The sequence below is a fragment of the Atractosteus spatula genome, chromosome 12, assembly GCF_055471065.1.
Source record: "Atractosteus spatula isolate fAtrSpa1 chromosome 12, fAtrSpa1.hap1, whole genome shotgun sequence".
Classification (NCBI taxonomy): Eukaryota; Metazoa; Chordata; class Actinopteri; order Semionotiformes; family Lepisosteidae; genus Atractosteus; species Atractosteus spatula.
The window spans coordinates 22,863,824-22,880,758 of NC_142717.1; the positions used below are offsets into that span (position 1 = coordinate 22,863,824).

Consider the following 16,935-nt stretch of genomic DNA (forward strand, 5'->3'; position numbering starts at 1 on the left):
CTCAAAAAGGTTAAGAACCTCTGTCTTGTCTCACGAAAGGACAGCGAGATATGCAGAAATCTACCAGCTTTAAGTAGTAAAGACTGTTTTCCCATGACATCTCTCCTCACTGAGGTCAACGGAAAATTAGCTATAAAAAAAAGCAGGAAAAAATAAACTCTTGTTTACAATTAAGCACCAAAGAGACACTGGTGTTAAGAGATTACACTGCTTTTATTAAGAGCATATGGAAGTGCCGCCTTTCATCGACCAGGGGGTTTTCACGTGAACCGTAGACTTATCTTCCCATGGCCTCTAACCATCTCAACCCCGATAGCAGTGGCAAATAACCTCTCGGTCGAGTCCGGTTGGCCAGGGGCGCTTATTAACCGCCTTCTTCCCGGCGTGCCAACCCGGAAAACGACCGAGACTGCTATCAATGTTTTCCCGCTATGTTCGATGTTTCCTAAAACCTCGAGAGTTTATGGAAAGACCGTCTTGCCTCCCTCAGGAACTGCTTATATAGGGAGCTAAAGTCACCAGGTGCAGCCAATTCGGTGATTTCCCTGTGAGAATCCGAAGAATGTGGCTCTCCTGATGAAAATGTCTCCGTCCCTTAATAACTCACCATGCTCCCAACCGCAGCTTCGCTACGCGGCAGTATCAATTAGTCATGGAGATCATTATGGACTGATTTTATCCATGGATCGTCTGTGTTCTACTGATAAATAACTGGATCTAACTATTGTTTTTTCAGCTGGTTTTGCTATTACATGACTATCCAGTACACGTTACATGGCAGTAACTTTACTTATAGCTTGGCTTCTGTTACAAAATAAGAAGCTTCTTATAGATAACTATATATTAATTTTTGTGCAAACCAGTAAAATAGTGTAATGTGGCATATATATCTTCTCGTTATGACTATCACATAATTTAATGGGTGGGAATAGCGCCTGAGGGGCGGGACTTGGGGGAGCCCGACTGTATATAACGGGGCGGGGGGCCGTGAGATGGCTTTTTGCCTTCCAGGTCAGTGTAGCGCTGTAACCCCTGTCCCTGTACGCCTTTCCCGGGTTCTGGTTAATAAATGTGTTGTTTTAACCCCTTTTCCTGAGAGCTACGCCTGCTCCATTCCGTGCCGAAACCCGCGGTCGTTACAGTATTATTTCTGCTTGTAGAATTTTAGTTCAGACTACATGCCAACAGAACTTAAGTGTATGGTTGCAAAGAAGATGAGTAATAGGGTTTCTTCTGACAATAACATTCTAGTTTTGAAGAGCTGCACTGGTACTTGGCCACTAGGTGGGACTATAGACTTGAGGTACTCCAACAATGTATTTCTGAAGTTACTCTGTCGAGATGTTCCAGAATCCTTTTGTGCAACCATTTTAAAAGAGAATTACAAAATGTTACACATTTTGAATGGTACTAGCATGGTGCCTTGCTAGGGCCAGGACCAATTCCTGTGGTGCTAACGGTGTGGATTTTAAATGCTCTCCCTCTGTTTGTGTGCATTTCCTCCAAACGTTCAAAGACAAACTGGTAGGTAAATTGGCTTCTGGGGAAATTGGCCCTGGTGTGAGAGTGTGCACGTCTGTGTGAGCTCTGCAATGGGCTGGAGTGGTCACCAAATTAATGAATGATACAAATTTCATCTTGCATATGTCTTCCAACAGATGCTTGAAACTACAGTTTTTTGGGGGGGGGCACTGATGTAGTTCAATAATTTTATTAGTGTCACTGTAAGTGCAATATACTGAACTACTTATCACTTCAAAAAAAATCTTAAAGTGTACGTAAAATCAGTCATTTTGGTAGCAGGTGCACAGACGGGGAAATTCATTATGCTGATGAATATTTGTTGGCAGTGCAGGTGATAAATTGGCTAGTCACAAGCTAGCATGTGGTGTTATGATTGTTGGAAGCATTACAAGTGGTACATTTGACGTGCATGACTTGCACCAGGTTGAAGATTCTGTCTTGAGTGCAAAAAAATCAATAATAAAGATTTGGTCTAAAGTATCGCGCTTTAATCCTTTTAATTATGTTCCAGTACTTTTTTTCCCCAATGCATTTTGGCCAAGAAAAAAAAAACACTACACTTCCCATCCTGCTTTGTGCCAACTACATCCTGTTACAACCGCCTGAAAGTGGTGGTATCCACGGATACCACAGCAGTTGGGAAAATGGCAGAAAAGGAAGAGCCGGGGCCGGGCTGTGAGCCGCCCGCAGCCCAGGAGCCAGAGCCCGCGAGCCCGCACGGCTTTCTCTCCCCTTCCGTGACCTTCAGCGAGCCGGTGCAGCCGGCGGTGACAGGAATGGTGTCACAGCTGTTCATGCAGCCGCCGCAGCTGAAATTTGACAAAAATATCAAGCAGGCCTTCTATAACACCGGGGCAATGATCTTCGTAGCGATCTGCTGTGGGGCTGCCGTGTTGGTGTACTTTATACTGGAGGCCTTCCTGCGACCACTGCTGTGGGCTGTCCTCTGCGGCACTTTCCTGCACCCTTTTAAGTACTCGCTCGCCCGAATCGGTCGGTCGTGGCTGTCCAGTTTGCAGGACACCGGCACGCCGATCGTGCTGGGCACTCTGCTCCTGCCGGTGTGGTTCTTTAACTACGTGGTGGAGATGCTGGGGGCTTTGGTGCTGGAGAAGCTCAAGATCCTGCTGGTGATCGGGGCTGGTCTCCCCCTCGTTTGCTTCTTTTACTACTTTGGGAGCGTGATTGGGATACAGGTTATAATCGGACACACCTGCGAGATCATCTGCGGCGCTCTGGATTACTTCAAGGCGACCTGGGTAGGTACAGCGAGCGCCACACCCCCGTCCGTAGTGAACACGCAATTCCTTTCAGGCAGGCGAAGGGGCCGTCCTGATTTTCCAAAACACTTCCAGCCACGTGGAGAGAATTGGCCGTCTTCGTTAAAGCAACAATTCCATATTTAGTGTGGTTCGCATCTTTTACTCAAAATCGTTCTTTGAGTCTATTAAAAGTATTTATTTGTGCGTTCTCTGGGCTGGCCTCTTCTTTTATTCCTTTGCATGAGGTTCGTGTGACTGTGCCGCTCTAGCATTTCACAATCTGTTGGTTTTTATATATGGTTTTTAAGATAGGATGTATATCTTGCTGATTCTACTTAGTGCGATTGTGGTCTGAAATTCTCGTTTTCCAAGTGCCGTTTGGCATGTTGAAAATTAAACTTTTGCAGTGTTAATGGAGCTACCGAGAGCAGCATAGAATATGTATTGAAAAAGCTCTTCTTTTTCTAATTATATCATACCATTATTTTTTCTGCAAGTCTCGGAAACGCTTAAATACGGAAAAAAAACCTTCTATACGCTAAGGGTCTGTTTGACTCTTGCAGACTTCAAGTATAAATAGATCAGACCGTCAGTGGGTTTGCTATACTTGTATTGTATCCTCAAGGATGACTTTACATTGTGAGGAATTTGTCTGCTACTGTCACTCCAAAGGGATTAGCCCAAGGGCAGTCGATCCTGCTCTCTAAAAGCCACGATCCTCCTGGTTTTGCAGATCACCCTTAAATCGCCAGTTTGTAAAGCCTTGGAATACTGGACTTTTGATTAACTAAGTCTGTTAATTAGTTCAGTTAATTAAGAATCTTCCATGCTCTGGATAAACTGAAAGCGTTGGTATTTTATCATTTCAAATGATGGCAAACGTACGTATTTAAATAAGTTGTCCACATACAGTAAGTCAAAACTAAGTTGTTCCCAGGGTTTACAAATAAACGCTTTAAGGGTGAGAGAGTTACCTACACTTGCATATAAAGTGTCCCTCTCTCCCCTGCAAGCATTTCTTCTGAGGTGGCACTGAGGTTGACTTTAGTCCTTTTGCCTGAATAATGGTTTGCAAATGCAATTAATAATTATTATATTACCATAGTTCTGCCAGTTCAGCTGCATGTGTACCATCATGCCTAAATGGCTTCAGACATGTTAACTAGCCATAGAAGTTCAGGTAGGTAGCTGCATGCGTAGACTGCAAGGAACAGGTAAAAAGAAAAGAGAAATAAAAAGAAAAGAGACAACGTTTTGGCTGAAGACCCTTTTTCAGGTGCTGCCTCATAGATGATGTCGCCTCACCTCAAAGAAGGCTCTATAGCTGATAGGTTGTGTCTCTTTTCTTTTCCTTTCAGCATGGATTAAACCTTTATCTGTTCCTTTACTAGACGTGTACTTTTTCCGGTGACATCTGTGTAAAGACACTAATAACATTCGTAACCTTTTTTTTTTCATTTAACACACAGTATTGAAAAGACCAGTTGCCTAGCATTTCCCTCTTTTGCAGCTTGAAATCATGAATGGCTACTTTCAGAAAATGACTGGAACACTTTGTTCTGAGTTTTAAAAAAAACCAAACAACTCCTTACTTGAACGAGCAGTTTTCAGGTTGCTTGACTTCGGTTCCCCCCATAATTAGGGTCGGACGTCATTGACAAAACTTCACATTATAGCGTTTCTCTCGGTCCCCGGAGAGCACGTTTCCAGCCCTGCACAGCGGCAGGTGGAAATGTGAGCGGTCTGGGCAATTCACAATGTGTGACCCACTTGGAGATGTCGGGGTTTCTCCTGATTCAGTTCGTCGTGGTGAAATGTGAATGTTTCCATCCTGCTGAGGAGTCCCTGGACAGTGGGCTCATGTCTGTGCTCCCCCAGGTGTGCACGTTGGTGGCCGGGTATGTGCTGGCTGTGATTTTTAAATGGAGCCCCAGCACAGAGCGGTATCTGAGGGCCATCTCGGTGCCTGTGTGGACCGTGCTGCTCTTCTACCTGGGTGAGTTCACATCATCTCCTATCGCAGCTTCTCCAAGTTAGGTTTTTAAAAAATGTCTTTTGGCCGAACCTTGTATGTTCCTCTTCCAACTCCCGGCAGCGTTTTCTGTGTTTTTACTGTCCACCGTCGTGCATTCACAGCATTTTTGTAGTAGTTTTACAGCACTTTCATTGTGCATTTGATTTGCCATGGTTTTCCATGGTATGCATGATGCTTTATAATAACTCGTAGTGTGCTACCTGTTATGCTTTTACAGATTATCTCATGGTGCTAAATATGGTGTAGTAGAGCAAAATGACATAAGCGAAATCAATTTTATTATATGAGTGATGTACACTGCTACTTTAAATTTTTCCAGATAAATAGGCAAGCACCATATTTATTATTTTCTTATCTATGATATTTTGAATATTGGGTTTTTGGCACTAGTTTGATTCTTCTTGGCAGACTTCATATTAGTAGTTGTGGTCTAGTAGTGTATATGTCTGAATGGCCCCTTCTTTTTTGCTGACTGTTCTTAGGTTTCAGCGGTGGATATGGCAGAGTGGTGGTCCCTCTTAGTAAGGGTGTAAAAGCTGTTATGTAGTGGTGGAGCTGTCATCGAGACCCTCAGGGTGGTAGTTGCGATAGTTGTGTCTCACGAGGCTCCTCTCTGTCTCTCCAGCTTCTGTAACTGGCTCCTGGAGAATCCCTGTGTTTGTCATCGTCTTGTCTCTCCTCCTTGTGGGCAGCCTGCATGAGAAACAGCAGGTCCAGGGCAAGTGTAAGTGCATCCCTTTTCCACCGAATAGGTCTTTCTGTATTTATTGTGTACCAGCTAAAAGTCTCATTGAGAAGATTGAATGTTTAAATATTCAGTTGCCATGTTTCAGAGCGGGCTGGAATGTGAGCTTTGGCATTGAAATTCCTTTGTTTTTTTTGCAATCTCTGAGCCAGCACCATCACAGTTTGTATAAAAGTGAGCATGCAACTGAAGTTTCAAGATTTAAAATGAGTGTAGTTTTACATTACTAGTGGTAGTGGAGAATTAATGAAACAATACACTCAACACAACTTGTTTTCCAGCTCTATTATTTTAATTACACAGACTACATCACAAGGTTAATGATGTTTTAATGATCACCTCTCATGAATCATGAATGCTGCAAGTTGTTTGTCTTGAAATCTTTGAGAAGCCACAGGGTGCATATAAAAGTGGAAATGATTGAATGCATTCTGGAGAGCAATGTGTGTGTTGGGCAAACAATTGGAGATTTTACAGGGACACCTTAACCCTCTTGTTTGTGTTTATCCAGCTGGGGAGCTGTCGGGCAAAGTCCTGTCCATTGCTGCTAACACCATCTTCATGGCCATCTCCTGTACTGGCTTCACAGAGCAGGAGCCGGAGGAGGAGGCCTCCAGTTCACAGCCTGAGGGTGAGTGGGGGGCCTTGTTGATGCAGTGCAGCCACCAAACTGGGAAAATAGCAACAGGCGTAATAAGTTTTAATAAACCATTCAGAACCAAGAGTTGGTATGTGAGTAGGACCTTGTAGATCAGGTGTTTTCACAAGCAATTTGTTTCTCTTCCTTTTAAAAAAACGAGTAGTAGAAACCAAGAAATGGTATTGTTGTCTTCACACTCTAGAGAATATTGTTAAGTACATTATACAATGTTTAAAAATCAGTTTTCTTATTTTAGTGTTTTAAGTGGTCTGTCCTGGTCTTCGTAATTCTCCTTTCTTGTAGACCTCTTCTCACTTGGTTTTACTCACACACATGTCCTCTAAACTCATTAGACCTTCTCAGCAGCTCGTCACTTTGTCTGAGTTAATCACCAGGCACTGGGGTATTCCGCTTGATTAACTCTGTGTTGCCCAATTCTCAGTCTTCACTTTCACTCATGAATTGGATCTTTAGTAATCTTTACTAACCACCACCAACTTTTTCTGTCTGATCCCGTTTGGCCAGGGGCACTTCTGTATAACCAACACTTTTGCCCCTACCAAAGCAGCAGTTGGTTTGCTCTCATTTCACCCTCTATAAGACTGCCCCACAAGACTGCCTATCTGTCTGTGAATGTTAAGGCACAGGGAGAATTTGTGGCTCGAGCTGTGCCGTCTTGACTCCTCCCTCTGCACCGATATGCTGCTGTCTTGATAAACGATGCTCTACTCCTCCAGTTAACAACGTGACCAGTCAGCCCCAGTTTAGCTGGCCAGCCCTGTTCCTTGGCAGCACTCTTCAATACCATTGAGACTGGCAAACATACTACTGCGTGTGCTGCCTGGCCAGCACCTGTGACACCCTTCAGTACAGCCTAAGCTGTATTTACTACTGTTACAAGCCTATTGATTGATTCAGAGGACTGGATCATACCACACAAACCCTATGCTAACAGCTTCTTTTCCCCTATGTGGAATTTCACTCCCTCTGAGTGCAAGTTACTCATTCAGACCAACTGTGTCTCATTCTGCAGCTCACCCATTTAACAGGTGGGCATTTGATTTCTGGTATATTTTCATTAGTATAGTTCTTAAATCATTTATTCTGGACTCAATGCTGAATTTACAGCAGACTTTAAAGTACATTTTAAATGTGCCTCCTAGTGACACCATATGGAGAAAAAATACTGCAGTGGATTCACCCCCTTAAATTGCTGTCTTATTTAGTTTTTTAAAGTGAATATATTTTAATGGGTCAAAGAAATATCAGCAAAAAGTGCCCATAAAGATCAAAAGTTAGATTTCACAGATTTATCCACTATGACCCAATGAGATCACAAGCTTCATTTTGTTATTTCTTATTCGTATAATCTGTCTACTGAGGGGTTGCTCATTGATTCCTACAGCTTCATTGCTAAGCAGACTTTACTATGTATTCATAGGACAGTGAAAGCAGCGGCATTGCAGAATTGGAGGTTGTACTTAGAAACAGGTGGAATCTAAGCTTTCTGTCTTTTGCTGTACATTTATTCATTTTTTTTTCTGACTAGATAATGGGGTCGGACTTCTGGCTTGTCTCCTGCAGATTCCTCCAGTAGTGGGAGCCCCGGCTCGGGCTCTGCTTCCCCCAGCCGGGCGGCTAGACGACCACGCCCAGAGCTGCGCTCGCTGCTGAAGCGGAAGAAGGCCAGCGACATCTACTTCGTGCTGCTGGTGTGGGCAATCATCATGGTGCAGATCTGGCTCAACCTCTGGATCCTGCAGCTGCTGCCCGTCCCCGTGGCTGGTAAACCTGTCCAGTCCCTCACGCTGTTTCCTGCTGATCCACCATTTCATTTGGCTTTATATTTAAACTATGCACTGCTGATGGGGAAAAAGTCACTCATTGTACTGTAGCTTTGGGTTCGTTCATTGTACTGTAGCTTTGTTTGGTTTTTTTTGTGAGTGATTGTCTCAAGATCCTCAAATTTTTTAATTGTGTTACTGAAAATGACAGCTGTGAAGAATGTGGTTGACTGCAACTACAACTTGCCAGGTCAGCAGTGTTAATGATTTCATTGCCTGCAGGTCCAGTTAAGATACAGAGGTTTAAGTCAGGTTAGGTTTTTGTTAGTCTACTAGTAGGAAATCAGCTTCACTCTTGGAATTTTTTATTAACTATTAAGAATTTTCATCAAGTAACCTATTTCTTACAGTTCTGTACACGGTATTGAAATGTGAATGCATGCATGGACTCAGGGTGGGTGCTTATGACATTAATCCCAATTTGTATGCTCTTCACAGTGTGGGTGCTGAAGAAGTTGGTGGTGCACTTTGGCCTGATGGACTTTGCAGAGAGGAGCTTGGCGTCTTGGTGGGCAGTGATAGCAAAGTTTATGCAGGAGCGCCAGGACGCCTTGGCTCCAGGACCCATTAAGGGCCTGGCACACTTCCTCCTAAAGGTGGACACAAAGGTAATGTCACACACCCTCTGTACTGTCTGTGCTGAGAGTTCAGGACTGTACAACAGTGTACCTGCTGAGAACACCGAATAGTGCAGAGCAACACAGCCAGGAACCACAACAGCCATGGCAGCACTGTTCAGCTGCCTTTCATTGTGCAAGTTCAAAATCAAAATAATAAGCCTGTATATCACAAATTTCACTGAAAATATTTCACCAATTTTCAGAAATACTTGACATCTTGTATTGCTTATTAATTCCAAACGCAGCATGAGTCTGTGTGCAAGTCGGAGTCTGACTCTCCAAGAGAATTCTTCACATGTGCCACCCAGTGTTCCACCAAGGCTGTCTGAGCATGTGAGTCTGACAGGCTTGTAAGCACTGTGGTGGACTCATCTGTGACTTATGTTGAAAGCAGAATAGAAAATATTTCGTCCATCAAACATTATAACTATGATAAACACCAGCGCCAATCAAGTGTTCGACTCAATTGTTTACAAAAAATGCAATTTTAACAAAAAAAGTCAGTATTACCCTTAACATGGATTCATAAAAAAGATCGATAATCAGGCATTTCTTCATGCTTGTTTCCTATGGTCAGTTTCTCAGGTTTCTATAAACTGGAGAAGTCTTTTGTTATGCGCATAAATGAAGTACACCGGAGATGGCTGGCGCTGACTTGTTAGGAAACCAGAACGTGCTGGGGTAAACGTAAAGCTGTATAACAAAATATCATAGTGAGCGTTCACTTCTAAATTCCAGTAATCTAAATGCTTTCAGATCTCGGATTCTTTTCCTTGAATCTATCTGCCCCAGAGGACTTTTTCTTGGCTCCTCGTTTTCACTCCTCCTGCGGTCAGAGCCCCCTCTCCCGAGCTGCGCAGCGCTCTTATGACGCGTTGAAATTATGTGATGCATGCCTGTCACCTGTGCCCATGTCTGATCTCTCCAATAATCCCCCCCATGTCTTCTTGTCTTCTTCCTGAAAGCTGTGGCATTGGCTTAACAAGCAGGTAATAATCTGATGGTTGTAATCTGCAGTACGAGAGAGAGAGAAAGTGAGTGAGAGTGTGATTTTGCACACCCATTAGAAGCCTGGACTTAAGCTTTGTTCCATTCACTCTGTTAGCCTTTGCATTCCTCCTGATTTGCTGCTTAAGTCATGGGCTTTCAGTTTTTTTAGTCCTGTTGCTATCTAATGCAGCAAGCTATGGAAGGTTGATATTTTTTTCTCTGAAGTATACCCTAGAGTTCCAGCTGTGTAGCTGACATTTATGAATGCAAATTAGGTTTTTGAATAAGGTACAGGAAGGATCAATTCTAAATTAAGCTCTTCTGGTTATTAAGAGAATGCTGTTTTTTAATCAAGATGATGCAACAACTGTTTTTTTTGCCTAAATGTGGCCTAATTCACTTTCATCCTCACAGATATGACATGACAACTTAAGAAAACAAACTAATGCTCAAAATGTAGACTTGCTGGTATCATGAGGAGTTTTAGGTTATGATTTTTGTCCCTCACGTCAAAATCATTTTGAAAAAGGCATGCCTGTGATATGTAAGAGAAGTACAACATCATCTTTTTTGATAATTCAAATTTATCTTTGATTAGTGTCATTTTTGTATCTTGTCTGGAGGACATGACTGCTTATTAGTAGAGACATCAATAAAATGTGTGCTCCTGTGTTGCCTAAAATAAAACTACAAAATAAATTCTTTTTAAGAAAATAGATTCTCATCAGATAATTGTTATGGTTACACAAGCAATCTGAAGACCTGTAGAATGGTTACAAATGAGAGGAGGCCTTTCATATATTTTATTTTTTCGGAAGCTAATTGATCTAAGGAACATTTCTTTAATCTTTAGAACAAGCAGCAAACATGAATTAAATTAGTACATGGTTTATATACATAATAACAAGTACTTGTTCCCTGGAGTATCCTCTCATACCTCCCTTGAGCTGCTTAAATAAGCAATGAGTTTTGTAGCTTTATTTGCTAAGATGTGTATTTCAGTTTTAGCTGTGTTTGAAAATATAATTTCCTGAGGTGGACCAGAAGTGAGCTTTCTTGTTATTTAGGCTCCAGCCTACAGAAAATAAAACCTTCCATAGCTTATGCTTCTGTTAAACTGGTTGGCTTGAGTGGTTCTGATGCATGAAGAGCAAACACACCCTTTTAGACTGTTGTGGGCTTAATCTCAGGTCTCTGGCCATAACTAGAGTTGGTTCTTGGTGTCATTTCATAATGCTGAAAGTGTGCTGTTTTCCTGTATAAAACCATTTCAAGCTGTGGTCCTGACATCTGGAAGGTCCTGTTCTGGGCTCCTGTGGCTCAAGAGTCAGTGTGTCAGAATGTCAGATTAAAGGGAGGCTGTTCTTCCGAGGAATCCATCTAAGAAAGGTCTGCTGAGAGCCGCCTTCTCAGGTATTTGATCTTATCTGACACAGGCTGGAAGATCTCTGGCTCTTTGTTAGTAATGCAGCACACATGAAAATGCTCTTTCTTTGCTGGGTCTCTTTGTAAGCACTGCCCCAGGAGGACTTCAGTTCAGAGCTTGATTTTGGCATTTATTTTACTTGGAGGTCAGTTAACATTCTATTACATTTTCCGATGCTAGGAGGCCCATGGAGAGTTGTCCTACAAATTCAAGGTATTAGCTATTTGCATATTTTTATCGCTGCGCCTATGATCAATGAACTCTATAACAATGAACAAAAGCTTGAAAATAATGAGGACATCTCACACAAATGCAAAATAGTAATCTCGTTCATAAAAATGAACACTTGTGAGACTTCAATGAAATATCAACTTAAAATAAAAGGATTTTTAAACAAATAGGGAGTCAAATGAAGAGCAGGTGCTGTTGTTGAGGGCAAGATGTCGTACTTGTGTTTATTTGCACTTGGAACAGGAAGTGGAGCTTGCATAAAATATTCCTGTGCTCTGTTGCTTTGGCTGCAGTATTCTGTTTGCATACTTAGGGCCTCTTAAACAGAAGATCATGCTCACCAAACTGTACTATCATTCTGGGGGTAATTACTATGACAGTGAGTCACACAGATGTTTTGTTGATCTCAAGCAGTGAATATATTAGTTCTTTAATACCAGTTATTTAATTCCTCATTTATTGCCAACATCCTTGCATGTTTTCATTTTTGATCTCTTTGACTATTTGCGGCTTCAACAAACTATTCCAACAAATACTCATCTGAAACATGATTCATTGGAAAGAATTATGCTTGGCAGGATTGGGAGGCAACAACATTCTGAACTCTCTCTGTTCAGCATGGAGGCACTCAGTTAACAGTACCTCCTCATTGTCTACTGTTGCTGGAATAGTTAATATGGCATAAAGATGCTAAACTGGTAATAATAAAGAATCACGTGTGACAAAATATTAAAGGACAAGTCAAAACATATAATAGGATACCAAGGATCCTATCCCAGTCATTAAGTCAGATTATCAAGAGACTGGGTGTTTCTTTTTAGTGAAACTGACCTATAATGCTTTGTTTTTCAAGGTAAATGTGCGCTTGTTCCGAGTTTAATCTGTGTACTCTAAATTAACTCCACATAAAATTTTAATTCCCAAGGCGTGCTGTTCCGTTTAATAGATCAGTGTAGCATGAGAAAGCGACATTCATGTCTTTAATCATCACAGGACAGCAGGGTATGTGTGACCTAAGGAGGGGTGGAGTACAGAACTCTCCTCTCAGTCTCCATTAACTTCACAGTAGGGGGTTAGGTTATTGTGCACATTAACATAGAGAATCGATGGAATAGACACTTGGAAAGTCATGCGATATAAACAACAAAAAACATTTAATAAAGTGTGTTAGAGACAATGATTCAGAATGCAGTAAGTATTAAAACAGGCAGGGGGGTCTTTCTGATGCCCCTGTCAGTGGGCATCAGATATATGGCAGTTCCATAGCACGTGTTTTTGCAAATGTTTCTGAAAGGGATACATACAGGAAAACAACATGAATTTAAAACTATGACTAACACCTGTGGCATTCTTACAAAAAATAAGACAGTAATCCACTTACACAGTCCAAAATGGTCTTTTGGTGACTTCTCCTGATTTAATGTGTAAGTGTGACAGGATAATATAGCTGGAGAAACCTGGGACTCATAGCTTTCAAGTTTTGACTAGTGTCTGTGTATTTATTTTCCAGAGCACCTTTTACTGGCTCAACTGCTGAAATGTTTTAGAGCCAAACGAAGAAAGACCGCTCACTGCTCACTGGATGCCATTTTGGAATAGCCCAGAGGGCAGAGTGGGAGTGTGAAAAAGAGATGAGAATCGGCGGCACTCGTTCCCATTTTAAATCATCTTATGTCATTTATTGTTCATTGCGAATACTATCACTAGTTGAGAGTTAATCAGACTTTATTAACTCGTCTGTTTAGACTTCTGATTTCTGTGGGTGGTGGGGTCTATGTGTTAGAGCTATGTTGATCTTCAGAAAACATGGATGCTGGTCACACTTTTTGAGCAGACAGAATTGGTCCATGCCACTAGCATTAGAGAACTATAGACACAGGTTTCTCCCGGTATCCAGTCACTCTTGCCTGTCAGAGCCCTATTCCCCTGAGAGACAGCCCCTGACAACCCCTTTTTCTCTTTCTTTATCTCTCTCTTCAGATGATTGTGTGGCTTGAACGCTCCCTGGACAAGCTCATCAGCATTTTCATCATCTTCCTCCTGGTCATGGGCACCTTGTTACTGGCTCTGCTGCTTACTGCCAAGGTATTGAGTGGGCAGCGGTGGGGGTCCATGAGGGTAGAGGTGCATTCAGGCACAGGCTAAAATTTGAACTCTGAAATAGAGGAGAATGCTATAGAAATCAAGCTGTAGGGGCAGTGTCAGATCAATCCCGAAGATTGATCAAAATCAAAATTTGTCCAAAATTCATTATGATTTTTCAAGTTGGAAAGAAACTCTTTATAGGTTGATGTGAGCGAATGGAGCAGCACTTGTGGCTGCATTTTCAATATTATTTGAATCTGCCTGAAAAATTTTGCATAGTCAAATGCCACCTCTCCATCTATCCATTTTCTAACCCCTTTATCCAATACAGAGCAGAAACATATCCTATCACGCAACAGGTGCAAGGCAGGAGCATAGTTAATGGACTAACTGAATTAAGGTTTAAAAGATGGTACCTTTTAATTTCATTGAGACATATTTGGGTATCAAAAGTTTCCATTTCCATTATGTACACTAAAGTTTATATTACAGTAATATATAGTATAGTAAATATGATAGTCATAATGGTAGTTTAGTTTATGGTGGTGGTAGACCCTGACTCTAGCCCAGGGTGTAAACAGGAGTAGGGATTGGCAGGGAGGCGTGGCGATTAGAGCCATGTGTTTCAGTGCAGCGTTCCAGGAAGGTATCAGGATACCTGTAATCTTCTCCCTTTCTGCAGGTTCATCATGAGAGCGTGCACATCATTGAAGTCACCAGCAACCTCATCAACGAGACCGTGTCCAATCATCCAGAGTGGGCCAAGTAAGAAACACACTCTCCAGCTGTCTCGCTGCCAAGAGAACAGCTGGTATCCAGTATACAGGCACTCTGTCGGGTACCACACCTGACACAACTGATGTCTCTAGATTGAAAATATGAAGTGATATTAATTGGGTACAAATTTCTACTGCAAATGGCAGAATGCAGTGGCAGCTTGTATCTCATGACTTCCTATGATAAATGAACACATGACAGCGTGGTGGCTGGCTGTGTTTGTTGATTGCAATGCTGACATGAGGTGAATTATGGAGCAGGCTGAAATCACTTTGTGTTTAGGCTGCCTGGCTCATGTAAACCAGGTCTCGGTGGGTTTCACAAGCTTATGCATGAACCATAAGTCACTGAATACCAACCCTTTAAATCCGAGGAGAAGCCCTGAATCTGTAATGCTGTATAAAACTTTCCCTATACTGAGTTATAGCCCACACAAAGAGAAAATATGTAGTGGTCAGTGTTTTCACTTTCTTTGTAGATTAGGTGCTGTCAAACACTGGACCTTTCAATGCGTATTACTTGGATTTTGGCACAATCAGAGCAATGATTCTCATGATGAGTTTGATTTGATTATCTCTTACAAAATGAAGGAGATTATTGTAACAAGACAGGCAGTTGTGTAGTTAGTGTGATGTTGTATTTAGACTCCCATTGATCTTGATTATATTCACGCTAGATTAAAGCAGGGTTTGTCCAGAGAACAAATGAGCTGGCTGAGGTTGGTGTGGCCCAGTTGGGAGGATTACCCTAGTGGGTTCTTCTGTGGGAAAGACAAATCAGTACTTTTTCCTGTTTCCTGTCTAAGAATTGAATTCACAACACCGCAGAAAGTAACTTGTGTTTTAATTGTTTTAGGTGCTCCTGAAAAATATAGAACAGCCTCCTTTGTCAGACATTATTCTCACATTCATTTCCCAGAGAGCCTAGTGTCTTCTGGTTTTAGTTCTAACATGAGTGACTATTGTCTCAATTATGAAGCTCTTTTACACTTGCTATCTCAAAACATTTCTGTCATTAAAGGAACATTCATGGATGAAGCACCTTGAAAGTAAAGTGATCTGTAAAACTAACCAGATTAACCCTCTCCAGGACTAGGAGCTGTAAAATGATAAACGGGAGCATTGATGTGTCCACATGTGAGGCTGGCTCTCGAACTTTTTTAACACAGTCATTCAACGCCGTCCTTCGGATGAGACGTAAAACCGAGGTCCTGACTCTCTGTGGTCATTAAAAATCCCAGGGTGTTTCTTGAAAAGAGTAGGGGTGTAACCCCGGCGTCCTGGCCAAATTTCCCATGCCTCCTAATAATCCCCCTCTATGAATTGACTACATTACTTTGTTCTCCTCCCCACCTCACCCCCCCACTCCAACGGCATGCGGAGCGACGCGCCGCTTGGAGTATTTCTCGGTCGCAGTTAATGGCAACGTCAGCTCAAAGATTTGGTTCAAACTACCAAATGGAGACTGGTGTTCCGACAAGCGGACCCTTAGGTTAACGCTAAGAAAGAGAGAGATTCAACAGTAATTCTGCATCTATGGTGGCAGTCTTCACATTAACTGCCACTGGAGCCTGTAAGCTGGGATGGTTCAGCTAAAGGGTTAACAAGTTCTCTTAAGTGCATTAGATCCGTCCTTGATTTCCATTCTAACCTCATAAAATTAAGTGATTATGTGCTGTAGTTCTGTCACAAGATTCTCTGAACCCTGCTTTGTAGATCTTGCTCGCTTTACAAAAAGAAATGCTGTTTCATCTTGTTTATACTCAAAATAATTCCCACTGGTACATGATGATCTGTCCTGAAATACCTCCGGTGCTGGGACATAAGAGTATAATTTAGCAAATGATTTTTCATATAAATTCCAGTATGTGCTTAGAGGCTACCATAGGCATACCCTATACCATAGGTCCTTAATAGGCACTTATGGATTGTAAGTTATGAGCAGAATTGTTATAAATCAGCATTAATGGAAACCTTGTAAGAACTAACCCCTGGTTAGGACTGGTTTGTGTCTGGTATCTCGATGTCCTGACTGATTGTACTATTATTTTTTTGAACTGGGTTTCTTGAATCAGAAAATATTTTGTCTCTTTGATCCACAGTTGGCTCCCAGAGGCTCAGGTGGTGCAGAAGGCTCTGAATTCTGCTGCTACTAATGTGTACCAGTATGGCAGAGAGTGGATAACCCAGAAGGTATGAAGATGATACTATTCCAGTCCAGTATTCCTCTAGGCCACACTAGGTCTGTTCCAATTCTGATCAGGTTAAACAACAAGAACAATCAGAGAAAAAGTAATACAGTATTAAACAAGTTACAGCTGAGATGTGGGTGACCTGTGAGAAACGGAGAACACCAAAGAGAAAATGGGGTTTTGATTTGGAGCTGAAACCCTTGACCTTTTCTTTTGTGTGTCATCTAGCTTCACAAGATGCTGGGTGAGAAGGTGAACAACACAGCTGTGATTGAGAAGCAGGTGCTGGAGCTGTGGGACAGACTGTATCACTCCTGGTTTGTGAAGGTATAATCAGCAGAAGCAATGATCCCCTGCTATCAAAAGAATAATTTTTAAACAAAGGGGCTTAAAACATGGTGCCTGAAAGTAGAAAACATTTACAATACCATTTCTACCCTCCCCACACACAATAATAAAGTGAAGTTTGAAGGTGTAACTTTCAGGTGCAATTGTGTATTTTTTTCTCTTTTTACGATACTTAATGAGCAGGTCCCTGACATTTCATATTTTGTGCTTTCTGCAT

The 16,935-nt window shown here is 42.0% G+C and overlaps 1 protein-coding gene across 1 annotated transcript in view; it reads left to right on the forward strand.

Annotated features, from left to right (window-relative positions):
• The first annotated feature begins 2,141 nt into the window (after positions 1-2,141).
• Positions 2,142-16,935, forward strand: part of tmem245 (transmembrane protein 245) — a 35,553-nt gene continuing 20,759 nt past the window's right edge. The window contains exons 1-10 of the mRNA XM_088928674.1: positions 2,142-2,783; positions 4,665-4,782; positions 5,447-5,545; positions 6,078-6,197; positions 7,791-7,991; positions 8,489-8,658; positions 13,298-13,402; positions 14,085-14,167; positions 16,281-16,371; positions 16,599-16,697. Coding sequence (XP_088784800.1) covers positions 2,169-2,783; positions 4,665-4,782; positions 5,447-5,545; positions 6,078-6,197; positions 7,791-7,991; positions 8,489-8,658; positions 13,298-13,402; positions 14,085-14,167; positions 16,281-16,371; positions 16,599-16,697 — 1,701 coding nt within the window. The 5' untranslated portion in view covers positions 2,142-2,168. The remainder of the gene's footprint in view (positions 2,784-4,664; positions 4,783-5,446; positions 5,546-6,077; positions 6,198-7,790; positions 7,992-8,488; positions 8,659-13,297; positions 13,403-14,084; positions 14,168-16,280; positions 16,372-16,598; positions 16,698-16,935) is intronic.